The sequence below is a fragment of the Oryx dammah genome, unplaced genomic scaffold, assembly GCF_014754425.2.
Source record: "Oryx dammah isolate SB20612 unplaced genomic scaffold, SCBI_Odam_1.1 HiC_scaffold_5, whole genome shotgun sequence".
In the NCBI taxonomy this organism is placed as follows: Eukaryota; Metazoa; Chordata; class Mammalia; order Artiodactyla; family Bovidae; genus Oryx; species Oryx dammah.
In genome coordinates, this window is record NW_024070189.1 from 101659429 (window position 1) to 101675467 (window position 16039).

The 16039-nt window shown below is 56.3% G+C and overlaps 1 protein-coding gene across 3 annotated transcripts in view; it reads left to right on the forward strand.

The window, feature by feature from the left end:
- The window catches only part of MYO9B (myosin IXB), a 105579-nt gene that overhangs the window by 82645 nt on the left and 6895 nt on the right, over nucleotides 1-16039 (forward strand). For 2 of the 3 annotated variants that reach the window (XM_040241073.1, XM_040241074.1), the window contains exons 19-32: nucleotides 1700-1810; nucleotides 4191-4313; nucleotides 5431-5580; nucleotides 5664-5830; nucleotides 6679-7584; nucleotides 8814-8886; nucleotides 9063-9181; nucleotides 11533-11666; nucleotides 11925-12115; nucleotides 13926-14024; nucleotides 14137-14310; nucleotides 14422-14463; nucleotides 14662-14773; nucleotides 15634-15704. In XM_040241073.1, the coding sequence (XP_040097007.1) occupies nucleotides 1700-1810; nucleotides 4191-4313; nucleotides 5431-5580; nucleotides 5664-5830; nucleotides 6679-7584; nucleotides 8814-8886; nucleotides 9063-9181; nucleotides 11533-11666; nucleotides 11925-12115; nucleotides 13926-14024; nucleotides 14137-14310; nucleotides 14422-14463; nucleotides 14662-14773; nucleotides 15634-15704 (2472 nt within the window). The remainder of the gene's footprint in view (nucleotides 1-1699; nucleotides 1811-4190; nucleotides 4314-5430; nucleotides 5581-5663; nucleotides 5831-6678; nucleotides 7585-8813; nucleotides 8887-9062; nucleotides 9182-11532; nucleotides 11667-11924; nucleotides 12116-13925; nucleotides 14025-14136; nucleotides 14311-14421; nucleotides 14464-14661; nucleotides 14774-15633; nucleotides 15705-16039) is intronic. The other variant, XM_040241072.1, reaches the window with a different exon arrangement.

Sequence of the window (16039 nt, forward strand, 5' to 3'; positions counted from 1 at the left end):
CGGGAAGATCCCCTGGAGGAGGGCACGGCAACCCTCTCCAGTATTCTAGCCTGGAGAATCCCATGGACAGAGGAGCCTGGCGGGCTACAGTCCATGGGGTCGCAAAGAGTCAGACACGACTGAAGCAACTGAGTACACATACCCTGGAACATGGAAGGGCCCCAGAGAAAGTTGGCTCGAGGACGGACAGATCAGGGTGCTCTTCAGATATATCCCCAAAGCAGTCAGTGCAGAAAATGTGCCAGATGGGAAAGGTTGAGGTCAGAAAACAGGAGCTCAGAGCCTGTTGCTTATCCTGAACTTCCTGGGAGGACAGAGCACCAGAGGTGGGGCCCAGCAGCCAGTTCAGCCCCTGCTGCCAGGCTTTCTTCACCCCAGAGGTCCACTGGCGATTCTGTGCCCTCAAGAACTTTGCTGGAGCTGTTCAGGACCTGGGCTCTCTCCCGTGCATGAGCAGATCTCTGAGCAAGGACATCCTGGTGACTGTTCACCCACGCTCTCTGTCTCTGCTCTTCCTGTTTCTGTTCCTCTCCCCTGCTCCTGGGATGTTCTGCTAACCCCCAGAGCCCAGCTTGGCCCTGCCAGGTGCCAAGGCTTCCATCACCAGGCGAGGACTTGGACTCAGGCTGTCTCCTCCTCCCCCACCCCATTCCTGGTCCCCCAGCGATGGCATCTCGGAGGTTTCTGTCCCCACCCCCACCTTCCACCAGCTGCAGAATCAGGCCCACTTGCCCCACCTGTTTGGATTTTGCCTCAACATTGGACAACTCAGAAGACACTCCACCAACACCTGCTCTGGGCAGGAGCCATGCTCACGGCCAATTCTTTGCTGTTGGGCATCTGTCCTGTGCTCTTTAGGGTACTGAGTAGCATTCTCTCCAGCCTTGGAGAGTCCACCAGATACCAGAAGCACCTCCTACCCTGTCATGACATCCCTCGCCTCATGCCCTTCCCTTCCCTCTCTCCACTTAAAATAACATGCACCAGCATGGCGTCCAGGCCCCTGAGCTCTAGGCTGAAAGCTCACTGAATCCACCTCGTTGCAGCCTCTCCTCCCCCTTACCCCCAACCCTCCAGCAGCAAGCACCTCCCTGCTGTCCATGGCTTGGGCTCCCCTTTCTCCTCTGGGTCTTCACCTAGCTGCTTCCTGCCCTCCTCCCCTACCTGTCCTCTTCTCAGCTCTCAAGGCATGGTCCAGGGTCCCCTCTCCTGTAACACCTCCCACGACCCACCCATGTGTTCTTTCTGCTAGATCCCCAGTACTCATCCTGATCCCTGGCACGGGGTATGAGTTCAACATAGGTTTGGGAAGAGGCCTTTAGGAAATAAATCTTTGCACCAAGTTATCTTAAGTTAGGCAGTGAGAAGTAGTATCTGTCTCCCGGACAGCAGGGAATAGAGCAGAGCAGATCACATGCCATGTTTCCTAGAAGAGATGAATGCCTCAGGTATCACTGCTGAGCAGCCCCACCTCTTTATTTCAAAAAGCATGACTGAGGCAAAGAAAAAAACCAGGTGCCCGCAGCTGCCAGGCTGGGGACAATTCCCAAACCAGCCCCAGCCCATGGGTGTGCGCTGACTGCATCCATATCTGTAGTCCAGAGGGATGGCAGTCACATGGGAATCAGCACCTCCTCCCAGGGCTGCCTGTCCCCAGCCACCTGCATACATCTTCCCTGATCGCTCAATCGCATTTCAGAAAGAGCTGTGTTTCGATGATGAGCTCGTGCTGCAGCAGCTGCGCTACACAGGCATGCTGGAGACTGTGCGGATTCGGAGGTCAGGCTACAGCGCCAAGTACACGTTTCAGGTAGGATACACTCATGCACACGTATGGCTATCTGGGACACTGGCCACCTCCAGAGAGAACCCTTCTCTGGAGCCTGAGCCTGGCAGGTTACTTTCCATCAGGGTTTCTCCACCCTGATACTGATCCCCGAGTAGGGAAGATCCCCTGGAGAAGGAAATGGCAATCGACTTGAGTATTCTTGCCTGGGAAATCTCATGGACAGATGAGCCTGGCGGGCTGAAGTCCATGGGGGTCTACAAAAAAGTCAGACACGACTAAGAGACTAACAACAATAACTGTTGGTATTTATACCAGATCATTCTTTCTCATAGTTGGGGGGGGGGCCCTAGTTCCTCACAGGAGGCTTGTTAAACCAAACAGGGAAGAGCAAATCACACGAGCAGATCCCTGGGCAACTTGGCCCTTTATTGAGCATTTTCTGTAATAGGCACTTTTTTTTTCTTTCTCCAATCTTTACTTTTTTTTAATATATATATTTTGAAATATAGTTGACATACAGTGTTTCAAGTACACAGCAAGGTGATTCAGTTATACGTACACACATATATTTTTTTTCAGATTATTTTCCATTACAGGTTATTACAAGATATTGACTTGTCTCTGTGCTTGTAATAGACACTTTTATACCCAGCTCTTTTATTCTGCCAGCCAGCTGCAAGGGGGCCCTGGTTCCAGTTTTCCCAATATGGAAACTGCTGCTGCTGCTGCTGCTAAGTCACTTCAGTCGTGTCCGACTCTGTGTGACCCCGTAGACGGTAGCCTACCAGGCTCCCCCGTCCCTGGGATTCTCCAGGCAAGAACACTGGAGTGGGTTGCCTTCTCCAATGCATGAAAGTGAAAAGTGAAAGTGAAGTTGCTCAGTCGTGTCCAACTCTTAGTGACCCCATGGACCACAGCCTACCAGGCTCCTCTGAGACCCAAGGAAATGACTTAAGGGTCCCTGGGCTTTCTAGAAACCAGAGAATCACTAGTAACACCAAACTGGTGAAGACGAAATTTCAACAGATTTTCAACTATGTCACCACTGATGGTTGGGGCTGGGTCATGCTCTGTGGGGAGAAGGCAATGGCACCCCACTCCAGTACTCTTGCCTGGAAAATCCCATGGACAGAGGAGCCTGGTAGGCTGTAGTCCATGGGGTCACACAGAGTCGGACACGACTGAGCGACTTCACTTTGACTTTTCACTTTCATGCATTGGAGAAGGAAATGGCAACCCACTCCAGTGTTCTTGCCTGGAGAATCCCAGGGATGGGGGAGCCTGGTGGGCTGCCGTCTGTGGGGTCGCACAGAGTTGGACACAACTGAAGTGACTTAGCAGCAGCAGCAGCATGCTCTGTGGTGAGGGCCACCCTGTGCACCATTGCGTATTGAATAGCATCCCTGACCTCCACCCACAAGATGCCAGGAACACTATCCCCTGAGTTCTAACAACCCAAGATGTCTCCATTTAACACCAAACATCCCCAGGGGTTAGCATAGCCCAGGTGGAGAACCCTTGGCTTATGCGGGGAGCTGGCAGCAGCTGTGTAGTGCTTGAGTGAGCACTGAGCCTGAACCTAGAGGTGGAAGCCCCTGGTCCCCACTCCAGCTTTACCTGTGTGGCCTCAGGTACATGGCTTCATTGTGGCATGCCTCCCTCTTCTCATCCTCAGAAATGGGAATATCATCTTTCTGACCTGCATAAGCAGGAAAGGCAAATTGCCGAAAAGGGAGAAAATGCTGGTGTGTTTCACTCATGATTGGCTATTAAAAATTCAGCATAACTGTTTACTTAAAAGGGCATACCAGGCCTTCTCTGATGGTCCAGTGGTTAAGACTCCATGCTCCCAATGCCCGGGGCACAGGTTTGTTCCCTGATTGGGGGCATAGCATCTCACATGCTGCACAGCATGGCCAAGAAAAGGTCAGGGGGCATACCTTGGGAGTTTCCCTTGTGGTCCAGTAGTTAGGCTGCTGCTTTTCTGCTGCAGGAATGCAGATTCAGTCCCTGGTCGGAAACCTTAGATCCCATGTGCCATGCAGTCAAAAAAAAGCATACTTCAGCTACGGTTCAGCCCTCTAATGAATCACAGACTGTGAGCCCCCCAAAGTCAGCTTCATCTTCTGGCTCTCCCCCAACAACGCCAGCAGCCAGCAGGTCCTCGTGACGATGGTCACTCTCCCCCTGACTGAAAGATCCAGCACTCCGTGTCTGCGGGAGTCTTGCTTAAGCTTCAGACTGTTTCACAAAGTCCCAGATCTCAGTTTTGTCAACACTGTTCATATCAATCCAAGCTGTGGCTTTGGAAACGCCTTGACTGGGGAGTTGCTGGAGCCCTGTTCTTTGTGGTGGCAGAAGCCCTCATGGAGACTCTCCTTTCTCACCCAAAACCACCCAGGATTTCACGGAGCAGTTCCAGGTGCTCCTCCCAAAGAACGCCCAGCCCTGCAGGGAGGTCATCTCTGCCCTGCTGGAGAAGATGGACGTAGACAAGAGGAGCTACCAGATCGGCAAGACCAAGGTCCGCAGTCGCAGCCCTCAGAGGGCCCTGGTCCCCATACCTTCCACTCCACACGGGGTCCTCGCACAGCCCACGCCACTCCCTGGAAAATAAGGGGTCTGCTGAGGAAGTACTTTTCTTGGGGTGCAGCACATTATTTCTTCCTGGAAGGCAGAGGGACAGACCTAAGGTGTGGGGCTCAGGCATCAGTTCCCCAGTTTCTCATTTGTAGGCTAGGAACCATCATACCATAGCACAAAGTGTTCAAGGGACTGGTCAGTAACCTTTGTGATGTCTCACAGCCCCACAGCAAGTTAATCACGTAGAGTTACCAGGTGACCCAGCAGTGCCTCTGCCAGATATAAACCCGAAACAACTGAAATATGTGCAAACAAATCCTAGTACGTGTGCATTCATAGCGGCACGGTTCTAGTCACAGTTGCCAAAGGGTAGAAATAGCCCGTGTGTCCCTGAGCAGATGATGAATAAATAGAACGTGGCCCATTCACATAGTGGAATCTTAGTCAGCTCTGATAATGCACTTACGTGGATGAACCTTGAAAATGTTATGCTGAGTGGAAGAAGCCAGGCACGAAAGGTCCTATGGTGTATGATCCAGTTTATATGAAATGTCCAGAACAGGTAAATCGATAAAAACGGAAAGCTGGGGCTTCCCTGGTGGTCCAGTGGTTAAGACTCTGCACTTGCAATGCGAGGGGTGCAGGTTCAGTCCTAGTTTGGGGACTAAGATCCCACATGCTGTGTGATGTGACCCCCAAACATTTAAAAACAAGAGCACATTAGGGGTTGCCAGGGGCTGAGGGAGGGGGATTAGGAAGTGACTACTAATGGATACGGAGTTTCCCCTGGGAGTGATGACATGTTTCATAGCTGGATAGAGGTGACAGCTGCACGATAGCATGAAAGTACTAAATGCCACCAAATTATTCCCTTTAAATGGTTCATTTTATGTTATGGGAATTCTATCTCAACATGTATTAAAAAAAAAAAAAAACTCCTCTTGGTCAGGTCAGTAGTCAGTACACCAGCTCGGTCTCGCTCGCTGCCGAGTGGGCTGAGCAGACCCGAGTACAGGGGTGCTGGAGGCCTTGCCGACCCTTCCTGTGCCCGCCCCCAGGTCTTTCTGAAGGAGACCGAGCGGCAGGCCCTGCAGGAGACACTGCACCGGGAGGTCGTGCGGAAGATCCTGCTGCTGCAGAGCTGGTTCCGGATGGTGCTGGAGCGCAGGCACTTCCTGCAGACGCGGCGGGCGGCCATCACGATCCAGGTGCCGGGGGGGCCCGTGGGGTGGGTGGCGAGGCTGGCCGGGGCCACGCGCACCCAGCCCCTGAACGCCCCCTCCACTCTCAGGCCTGCTGGCGGTCCTACCGCGTCCGCCGGGCACTGGAGAGGACGCAGGCGGCCGTGTTCCTCCAGGCCGCGTGGAGGGGCTACCGGCAGCGGGCAGCCTACCAGCGCCAGAGACAGAGCATCATTCGCCTCCAGAGCCTCTGCCGGGGGCACCTGCAGCGCAAGAGGTGAGCAGAATGGGACCAAGCACCCCCCCACCCAACCCCCCAGAACATTCCACCCACTCAACACTCAGGTGCTACCTGAGACACCACCTGGCCAGTAGAGTTGTCAGGATGTGCCTGTCTGGATGCAGGGAGGCTGAGGAGGGGCTGGCAGTGGCACCTGTGGCAACCCCAGATCACCATTGGTGGCCCTCAGTCTCTGCCAGAGGACCCCCCCTCCGCCCACTGCACCTGCCCACCCCCAGCCGCTGAGCAGAACACCTGGGCTCACCAGGACCAACCCTCAGGGGGGCCCCCTGTCCCCACTCACAGGGAGTCCACCAGGCCAGGGGCCCCAGAGGAGTTCAGGGAGTTCCGAACAGATCCCTCCTGCAACGAACCTAATAAAGGCCCCCCAACCCTGATGGCTCAGATGGTAAAGAATTTGCCTGCAGTGCAGGAGACCCAGGTTCAATCCCTGGGTCAGGAAAGTCCCCTGGAGAAAGAAATGGCTACCCACTCCAGTATTCTTGCCTGGAGAATCCCATGGACAGAGGAGCCTGGCGGGCTATAGTCCATGGGGTACAGTCCATAGAGTTGGACCCGACTGAGCAACCAGCACTTTTAACTTTTTTCACTGAACCCATTAGGCAGCAGTGCCCATGGCAACACGAGTCTATTCCGTGTCTCCCCCTTTCCTGGCTGAGGATGGGGCCACCTTTCCAGAAGCATCTCTGGGGGCCAGGGTCTCACCCCTGGGCAGAGGGGGAGCCTGGCCCTCCAGCCCTGTACCTGCAGGTGGAACAGGGTTCCCCACCACCCTGGGTGGATTTGCTCCTGAACCCACCTCCTTTCCTCCCCCACCCCACCAGCTTCAGCCAGATGGTGGAGGAGAAGCAGAAAGCTGAAGAGAAGGAGAGGGAAGCCGAGCAAGCCGCTAAGGAGGAAACTGCCGAGGCCAGGCTGGCCCAAGCAGCTGGCCCAGAACCTGAGCAGGGCCTAGAACCCTCCACGGAGGGCGAGCCTTTGGACCTGGAGCCCGAGGTATGGCCCAACGACGGGGCTCCCCCAGCCGAGAGCTGCCAACCTGAGAAGGAGGTCCCGAGCATGGAGAAGGCGCCCCCAACCCAGAAACACGCGGCTGAAGGTCGCGAGAAAGTGCCCCGCAGCCGAGAGAAGCGTGAGTCTCGGCGACAGCGGGGGCTGGAGCATGTGAAGCTCCAGAACAAGCACATCCAGTCCTGCAAGGACGAGCACACCCTCAGAGAACTTTCTAGAAAGGCTGTCCCAGGGTCAGAGGAGAGCCTCCCGGAAGACACAAAGGAGGGCAGGGAAGATGAAAGCCCTTCGGATGCCAGGACTGAGATGGAGGTGGCGGCCCCCAAGAAGCAGCCTCAGGTGACCCCACAGGCCCCGCCGAGCAGCCCAGACTCGGGAGAAGCCCAGGCTGGGAGCCCCAGGCCCAGCCACAAGGAACGACCCACCAGCCTGGCCCTGGACAGCAGGGTTGCCATGCTGGGTCCCAGTGCCACCCCGGAGACCCCCAAGGACAAGAGCAAGCCGGGGATCAGCCCCAGGGCCCAAGACAGGCCCGACAGTCCTGGAGGCTCCACACAGATTCAGCGGTACCGGGATCCTGACACTGAGCGGCTGGCCAACGCCGTGGAGCTGTGGCGGGGCAAAAAGCTGATGACCACGGGCAGCAACACCATGCTGAGTCAGTCCCTGGACCTCAGCGAGCGGCACCGGGCCGTAGGGGCCACCCTCACACCCACAGAGTAAGCCTGCACCCTCCTTTGTCCGAGCGAGGGCTGGGGGTGCTGGGGAAGTGGGGGTGGCTGTACAGCCATGCACAGCGTCGTACATCTCAGAAACGTGTGGTTCAGTGCCCGAGAGCTGACACCAGGTGGGCAGCAACCCCAGGGAAGCAGGGTGCCGGAGGGAAGGCTGGGAAAGACGAAGCCCCTGCCCAAATGATTGCTATTCACACAGAAAGCCTGCAGCCTGGTCGGGCGTAGACCTTCAGGTTGAGGTTCCCCCAGCTCCAGCCTTGTGGGGGGTGGCCCCTCGGGTTGAGTTCCCCCAGCTCCAGGCTTGTGGGGGGTGGCCCCTCGGGTTGAGGTTCCCCTCTCTGCAGCCTGCCTGGGCCTCAGTTTCCTCATCAAAGGGTGGGGGTGATTGCGCGCATGCACCTAGCGGTTGCAGGAGCAGCTCTCGACACACTTGGACCCCTTCTTCTTCTTGTTCATTTGCTAAGTTGTGGCCAGTTCTTCACGACTCCATGGACTGCACCTCGTCGGGCTTCCCTGTCCTTCACCATCTCCCAGAGTTTGCTCGAACTCATGTCCATTGAGTCGGTGATGCCGTCTAACCATCTCATCCTCCGTCGCCCCCTTCTCCTCCTGCCCTTAGTCTTTCCCAGCTTCAGGGTCTTTTCCAATGCTTTGGCTCTTCATGTCACATGGCTCCAAAGTATTGGAGCTTCAGTATCAGTCCTTCCAGGGAATATCCAAGGTTGATTTCCTTTAAGATTGACTGGTTCAATCTCCTTGCAGTCCAAGGGACTCTCAGGAGTCTTTTTGAACACCACAGTTCAAAAGCATCCATTCTTCAGTCCTCAGCCTTCTTTATGGTCCAACTATCACATCCATATGTAACTACTGGAAAAACTATAGACCCTGGATCCCTAGTAAGCTAAATATCATAAATATCAGTGACTCCAAGACCCAGCCCCTTGTCGCAGAGGCTGGCTTCTTCAAAGGAAAGAAGAGGTGGAGGAAGACACAGACCTTCTGCCAGGACAGGCTTTCTTGGCCCCGGGATGACAGGCCTCTGGGGCCGCTCCATCTCTGTGGTGGGGGCCGTCCTGAACCCCATGAGGTACAGAGCAGCATCCCCGGTTTCCACCCACCAGATGCAGGAGCACCACCCCTCCCCCAGGCCTGACAACCCCAAACGTCTCCTGCTCCCCCTTGTCAGTAAAAGCCGCATTTCTGTGATCTCACAGGGAGAGGCGCGTTTCCTTTTCCGCGAGTGACGTCTCCAAGCTCCTCCTGTCCCCATCCCAGACTAAGACTCAGGTAAAGCTTCAGGCGGCGGTTCCCACCCCTGAGGGTCCAAGCCCACTTCCATCTCAGCTGTCCTGGCACCACCAGAAGCGAACGGTGGATAGAAGGCACGGTGGCACCAGGGGAATCCCTGCTTTCCCTCTAGCGAGGCCGCCTGCCTCTGCTCACCCAGCCCCGCTCCCCTACAGCCTTCTGCAGAAGCAGATGGGGAGCCCAGCACGAAGAAGCTGGCCATCCAGAAAAAGAAGTCGGCCGACGCAGCCTCAGGGACAGATGCCAGCCTGTCCCCAGGCCCTGCTGAGTCTAAGTAAGTGTAGGGTTTGGGGGGAAGGGGGCTTGGGTACACCCAGCGTGTCCAGGGCCTTCAGTCCCACAGCAGTCTAATCTCCTAAGCCAGTCCTGCTCTTGCTGCTGCTGCTTTTTTTGGCCACTTGGTTTGCAGGCTCTTAGTGCACTGACCGGGGATTGACTCTGACCCCTCAGCAGTGAAGGTGCCGAGTCCTCACCACTGGACTGCCAGGGAATTCCCATAAGCCAGTTACACTTAGGAAGCTCAGTTGGGGGCATTTACTTGGCAGTTCCATGAAGAGAAACCCACATGGAGCACAGATTGTTGCTGCATCGGGGTGAAATGATTCCCACTGAAGCCTGGAGACAGTGTGGGCCACCCCCCCTGAGGCCACAGGCAGTGTCCTTTGGCCATTTATGGAGTCATTCCCGGGCTTCCCAGCTGGCACCAGTGGTAAAGAACCCACCTGCCAGTGCAGGAGACATAAGAGACTCAGGCTCAATCCCTGGGTCGGGAAGATCCCATGGAGGAGGGCCTGGCAACCCACTCCAATATTCTTGCCTCAAGAATCCCATGCACAGAGGAACCTGGTGGGCTCCAGTCCATGGGGTTGCAGAGTCGGACACGACCAAAGCGAGTCAGCACGCACGAACGGAACCTACTAGCTCCCAGCACCCCCATCCCCATGTCAGGGGACCCTCCAGGTCTTTGAATTGCAAAATCTGGGTTACAGCTTTATCCCCAAAAAGCCCCTGCCACAGAGATGTAGGTGGTTCGCAGAGCAGAGAGGTTGGGCCCTGGGACTGGGGAGCTTTGATCCAAACACTGAATGCGAGCCTGAGGATAGTGAGGAGTGGACTGCAGTGGGAAGAGAGAGCCCCCGACTCTGGGGAGACCCCCACCGCCAAAACAAAGTACAGGAAACAGGGACACTTCAAACAACAGGAACTTACTCTCTCGTTTTTCTGGAGGCCAGAAGTGAGAAATCAGGGCGTGGGCACGGCCGTGTGTTCCTGCAAAGAATCTCAAGGAGGAACCCCTCCTTGCCTCTTCCCGCTTCTGGGGGCGGCAGGCGCTCCTTGGCTTGTGGCTGCACCCCCTCCCCCAGTCTCAGCCTCCATCTTCACGTGACACTCTTCTCCTCTCCCGTTTCTTCTTTTTCCTGGCTGCGCTAGGTCTCAGTTGCTATGCGCAGGCTCAGTAGTTGCGGTCATGGGCTTAGTTGCCATGAGGCATGTGAGATCTTAGTTCCCCAACCAGGGATCGAACCTGTGTCCCCCGCATTGGAAGGCAGATTCTTTACCACTGAGCCACCAGGGAAGTCCCTTTCTGTCTCTTATGAAGACAACTTGTCACTGGCTTTAGAGCCCATATGGGGAATCCAGGATGACTCAGGATCTTAAGATCCTTTGTTCAGTGTCTTAGTCCGTGTAGGCCGCTGTAACAAAACACTACAGACTGAGCTGGAGGCTGGAAGTCTAAGATCGAGGTGCCAGCAGATTTGGTATATGGCTCATAGAGGCCTTTTCACAGCGTCCTCAAACGGAGGAAGTGGCAAGGGAGCTCTCTGGGGTCTCTTAAAAGGGAACTAATCCCATTAATGAGGGCGCCACCCTCATCACCTAATTACCTCCCAAACTATCACAGCATCACACTGGGAGTTAGGCTTCAGTGTACAGATTTAGGAGGACACATTCAGTCCACAACACGTGGTCATATCTGTAAAGACCCTTTTCCCAGATAAGGTCATGCTCATAAGCCCTGAGCGTTAGCACATGAACAAATCTTTGGCGAGTGGTCATCATTCACCCCATCACACATCCAGCATCCACAGTATATGATTTTGGGTTTATTCTTTGAGTCCCCCCACAGAAACCTTGTGCCTATAAAAATATCTTGGGGGAGGGAGGAGAGGGGGATTTCTTTTTTTCTCTTTGGCTGTGCAGACTCTTTGCTGTGGCACATGACCTTCCCTAGTTGTAGCTCAAGGGCTGCAGAGCATGAGGGCTCTGTAGCTGCAGCGAGTGGGCTCAGCTGCTCTGAGGCATGCAGGATCTTGGTTCCCCAACCAGGGACAGAACCCACATCCCCTGCACTTCAAGGCAGATTCGTAACCACTGGCCCACCAGGGAAGTCCCCAGTTTTCTTTACGCGTGAAAATGGGGTCACACTGTGACATCTGCTCGGTATCTCTTCACCCGACTCCCCTGTCGGTTCACACAAACCAACCTTATTTGTAATGGGATCCCCTGCCAGTGGTAACCAGTGAAAGGGCTATTTCTCATTAACAGCAGGTTGACCCTTCCTTTGGCCTCAAATCTGCCTTCATTTCCTGAGACTTAAGCAGAGCCCCCTATTTTCTCCTATAGATCTGCGTTTAAGAGACTTTTCCTTCACAAGAACAAGGATAAGAAATTCAGCCCAGAGGGTGGAGAAGAGACAGAGGGCGCCATCCCTGGGCAAGCCATCCTGGAAGCTGCCACCACAAAGAAGAATCTAGAAGGTTGGTGACTCCCAGATTCAGAGACGGAGAGCAGAGCCCCTGGGTCCACTGAGGGTCATCCCAGGTGGAGACCTGAGTCAGCTGTGGGCCAGCCCTGGTCACACGGTTTCAGGCTGGTCCCCATCCCCAGAGGCACCTTCTGGCTACAGAACTCAGTGTGCGGGGCGTGGGGGCCCTAGTTCCCCATGCTGGTGACCGCGTCTCCCAGAAACCCACCAAGCCTACCAGCCTCTCCTGCCCACTTCCCCACCCCTCCAGTCCCCTCTGGCCACCAGCACCCTTATGCCACAGGTGAGAAGCACCCCAAGGAGCCAGGAGGCAAAGGGAAGAAGAACCGAAACCTCAAGATTGGCAAAATCACGGTGTCAGAGAAGTGGCGAGAGTCCGTGTTCCGCCAGATCACCAACGCCAATGAGCTCAAGTACCTGGATGAATTCCTGCTCAACAAGGTAGGCGGTGGGGGCCCTGGGCTGGGAACGCTGGGGGCGGGGGCCCCACGCAGAGCGGCCCCAGTCCAAAGCCCTTATCGTGTGGGGACAGAAAGGCCAGGTCCATGGTTCCAACACATAGAAGGTTCTGGAGATCACATGCTTCTGTCTGTGTTTGGCATCTGCTGGTTTTCTACAAAACCCAGCTAGGATTCCCATGAGATCACTTGTAGCCTGCAGTCGTCCTGTTCTGTACACATACTGACACACCGGCAGATGTGTTCCTCACTACAAGGACTGCACAGTGTGAGGAGCCGGTCATACCCGAAGTGTCTGATTCTGGGGCCTAGCACCACCCTTCACCCGCTGAAGTCGTCCAGAGTACACGGGCATGTCACGTGGGCTGGGCGCCCGGCAGATGCATCTATTTCTGCAGTCCCTGCCCAGGGCGCTTGAGCTCTGCCGATTGAAGACACTCGGTTTGCTGTCTCACGGCGGCCCTTGGGGGCAGTTTCCTGCTTTCTCCGGGTGAGGGAGCACTGGCTTCCAGAATAACCTTTTAAGTGGAACAGCAGACACACAAGTGCCACCAGGCTGTTCCTAGGTCCTGTGGCCTTTCCTCGCCCTACCACACAACTGCAGTTGATCGTGCACAAATTACTTTACCTAGAACACTTTTGGGGACCTCCCTGGTGTTCCAGCAGTTAAGACACTGAGCTCCCGATGCAGGGGGCCCAGGTGCAATCCCTGGTCAGGGAGCTAGATCCCACACGCCACAACTAAAACCCAGCTTGCCTGCATGCTGGGTTGTGTGCGACACTCTGCAACCCCGTGGCCTGTCGCCCGCCAATCTCTGTGTATGGAATTTTCCAGGCAAGAGTGGGTGGCCATTTCCTTTTCCCAGGGATCTTCCTGACTCAGGGATCCAAGCCAATTCTCTTACATCTCCTAAATTGCAGGTGGATTCTTTACCACTTAGCCACCTAGGAAGCCCCCAAGACCCAGCACAGGCAAATTAATTAATTTAAAAAAAAATTTTTTTTTACAAAATGCATTCAGTGTAAGGCAATGACTGAGCACTTACTGTGTACTAGAGGGGCTTCCCAGGTAGCACTAGGGGTAACGCACCCACCTGCCAGTGCAGGAGGAGTAAGAGATGAGGGCTGCATACTTGGGTCAGGAAGATCCCTTGGAAGAGGGCATGGCAACCCACTCCAGTACTCTTGCTTGGAGAATCCCATGGACAGAGCAGCCTGGCGGGCTACAGTCCATGGGATCGCAACTGACTTGACTAAGTCACATGTGTGCAGTAAAGGTGAAATCAGGAGTGTTCACACCTCAGTTTCAGGCAGCCCCACAGCCAACAGAGCAGCATTTGAGAGCTTCAGAGGGAGCCATCAGGCTGATAGGAACAATAAAGGGTTAAGACACCCATCAAAGGGGGAGGCATCTTGAAATGATCAGGCTATGTGAGGCAGCCCCAGTCCTGGGCTGTGGCCGGGAGTAAGCACCTGTGCCGGGCAGCAGCAAGGGCCCCGTTAAACCAGGGTTTCTCAGCCAGGGCTGAGTCTGCCCCTAGGGGACACTTGGCAACATCTGCAGATGGTTTTGGTTCTCACAACTGGGAAGTGTTCCCAGCACCTAGCTGGGGAAGCCAAGATTGCTGCTCAACACCCACAGTAAGTGATCCCAGAGAGACCAGGGTTGACAGGAGGGCCCGAATAGTTCCCAGGGGAGCCAGGCAAGGACCTGGGACAGGGCAGAGCGGTGACCACCCAGATGCCTGGCTCCAGGCAACGCGGGGTCAGCGGGTCTCTCTCTCCATCTCCAGGTGAATGACCTGCGTTCCCAGAAGACTGCCATTGAAAGCTTATTCATCGAAGCCACCGAGAAGTTCCGGAGCCACCTCAAGACCATGTACTCCTTGCCAGTACGTGCAGCCCCGCCCCGGGGAGGGGCCCCGAGGCTGCCTCCATCCCTCCCCAGCCCGGACGCTGCCATCCGTCCGTCCTATGGGAGGGTCACAGCCTGCATTCCCGCAGAACGGGAAGATCCACGTGGGCTACAAGGACCTCATGGAGTACTACCAGATCGTCGTGAGCAGCCTGACGGCCGAGCGCGGCGAGAAGGACACCAACCTGGTCCTCAACCTCTTCCAGTCACTGCTGGACGAGTTCACCCGTGGGTACACCAAGAACGACTTCGAGCCTCCCAAGGTGGGTGCGGCCGCTCTGGGTGCGGGAGGGTCCCTGTGCCAGCACGTCACTGGGGACGGGGAGTATCCCCAGGGGGCCCCACGCAGACCTGGCCTTTGTGCTCTCTCACAGCAGAGCAAAGCTCAGAAGAAAAAGCGGAAGCAGGAACGCGCTGTGAGTATGTGTGTTCTCACGTGCACGGGTGTGTGTGTGTGCGCGCATGCGCACGCACCCAGGGAAACATGCGTTTTCCTACCCAGCCCTAAGGGATCCCCATCCTGAGATGCCATGGGAGGCGTCCCCACCAAGTGGCGCCCCGGTGCCTCCGGGGGTCCCCCTGCCCACTCAGCACCCCCCCCCCCGCCACCGCAGGTCCTGCAGCACAATGGACACGTGTTCGTCAGCTACCAAGTGAGCATCCCCCAGTCCTGTGAGCAGTGCCTCTCATACATCTGGCTCATGGACAAGGCCCTGCTCTGCAGCGGTGAGTGCCCCTCCCCTGCCCCCTGCCCCACCGCACCCCCTGGCCTACCCCCAGGGCCCCCCCGGACACCCACCCCACACCCTCTGACCCCTGACTGCATCCCCAGCCCCTCACTGTGGGGCTTCACCCCAGCTACAGGGCCAGTCTTTTCAGAACACCGCCCCCGGACTTCCTGGTGTTTAAGATTCTGCCTTTCCAATGCAGGGGGCACAGGTTTGATCCCTGGTCAGGGAAGTTCCACATACCACAGGATGTGGCCAAAAATAAATACACAGAAAAAAAGAACAGTGCCCCTCACCACAGGGCAGTGAGGCCGCGCCTCACCCACTCGTACCCTACCGCGACTGTCGTGCTGGGCCAGAGGCCGGTCCTCAGCTGACCCCAAGGCCTCCCCCAGCTCCGTAGCCAGGTCCCCTTGGGCCATATTTGTTCTTGTTGCCCTCACTGCCTGAACTGCCAGCCCCTCCTCATGTGCCAGGCAAAACCAGTCAGTCCCCACAGGGGCCCTGAGAGACAAGTGCAGCCCAGAATGACCCAGCTGGCCCCCAGTCGGGCAGCCAGGAGGTGACCAAGCCTGGGTGGGAATCCAGCCGTCCCCTGGAGCCCAGGCCGGGTCAGACAGGCCTCTAGCACATCTGTCTTCCTGCCAGAACCAGTCAGGGCTGGCTTTCCTTCCAGGCCAGGGTAATTTTCTCTCCCCTCGGCCCGTGTGAGGAGCAGCCTGCCACCTCACGTCCATAATAAATGCCCAGGTGGTTGTCACTGTCCCAAGACCCCAGGACAGGCAGCCGCAGGACCCCGAGTCCCTGAGGCACTGTTGGTGACCACCCTCTCCCGCCACCCCCACCATGACCTCCTAGTGTGCAAGACCACCTGCCACAAGAAGTGTGTGCACAAGATTCAGACCTGCTCCATCATGTGCTGGAAAAAGGTGAGCCTGCCGAGGCTGGGAACTTTCCAGAACACCCGAGGGAGGCCATCCTGAGAGATGTGGGGGAAAGGCTGGTCATCAGGCTGGAGCGCAGAGCTGGCGGCGGGGGGCAGGTCCTGTCAGCTCCCGGGGCCCCCCCAAAGCTGGGGGCGGGCTTGTGTGTGCATCTCAGACCCTGGCCCCACTCCTCCGCCACCAGGGGCAGGGAGACCCCTCCCCTGCACACAGGGGAGGTGGGGTCCTCAGTGCTGCGCTGCGGCACTTCACTTAGAGACCCCTTGCCAGCGACCATCAAGGGACCTCCCCAGCCCAGCACCTCTGGCAGGTCTGCAGGG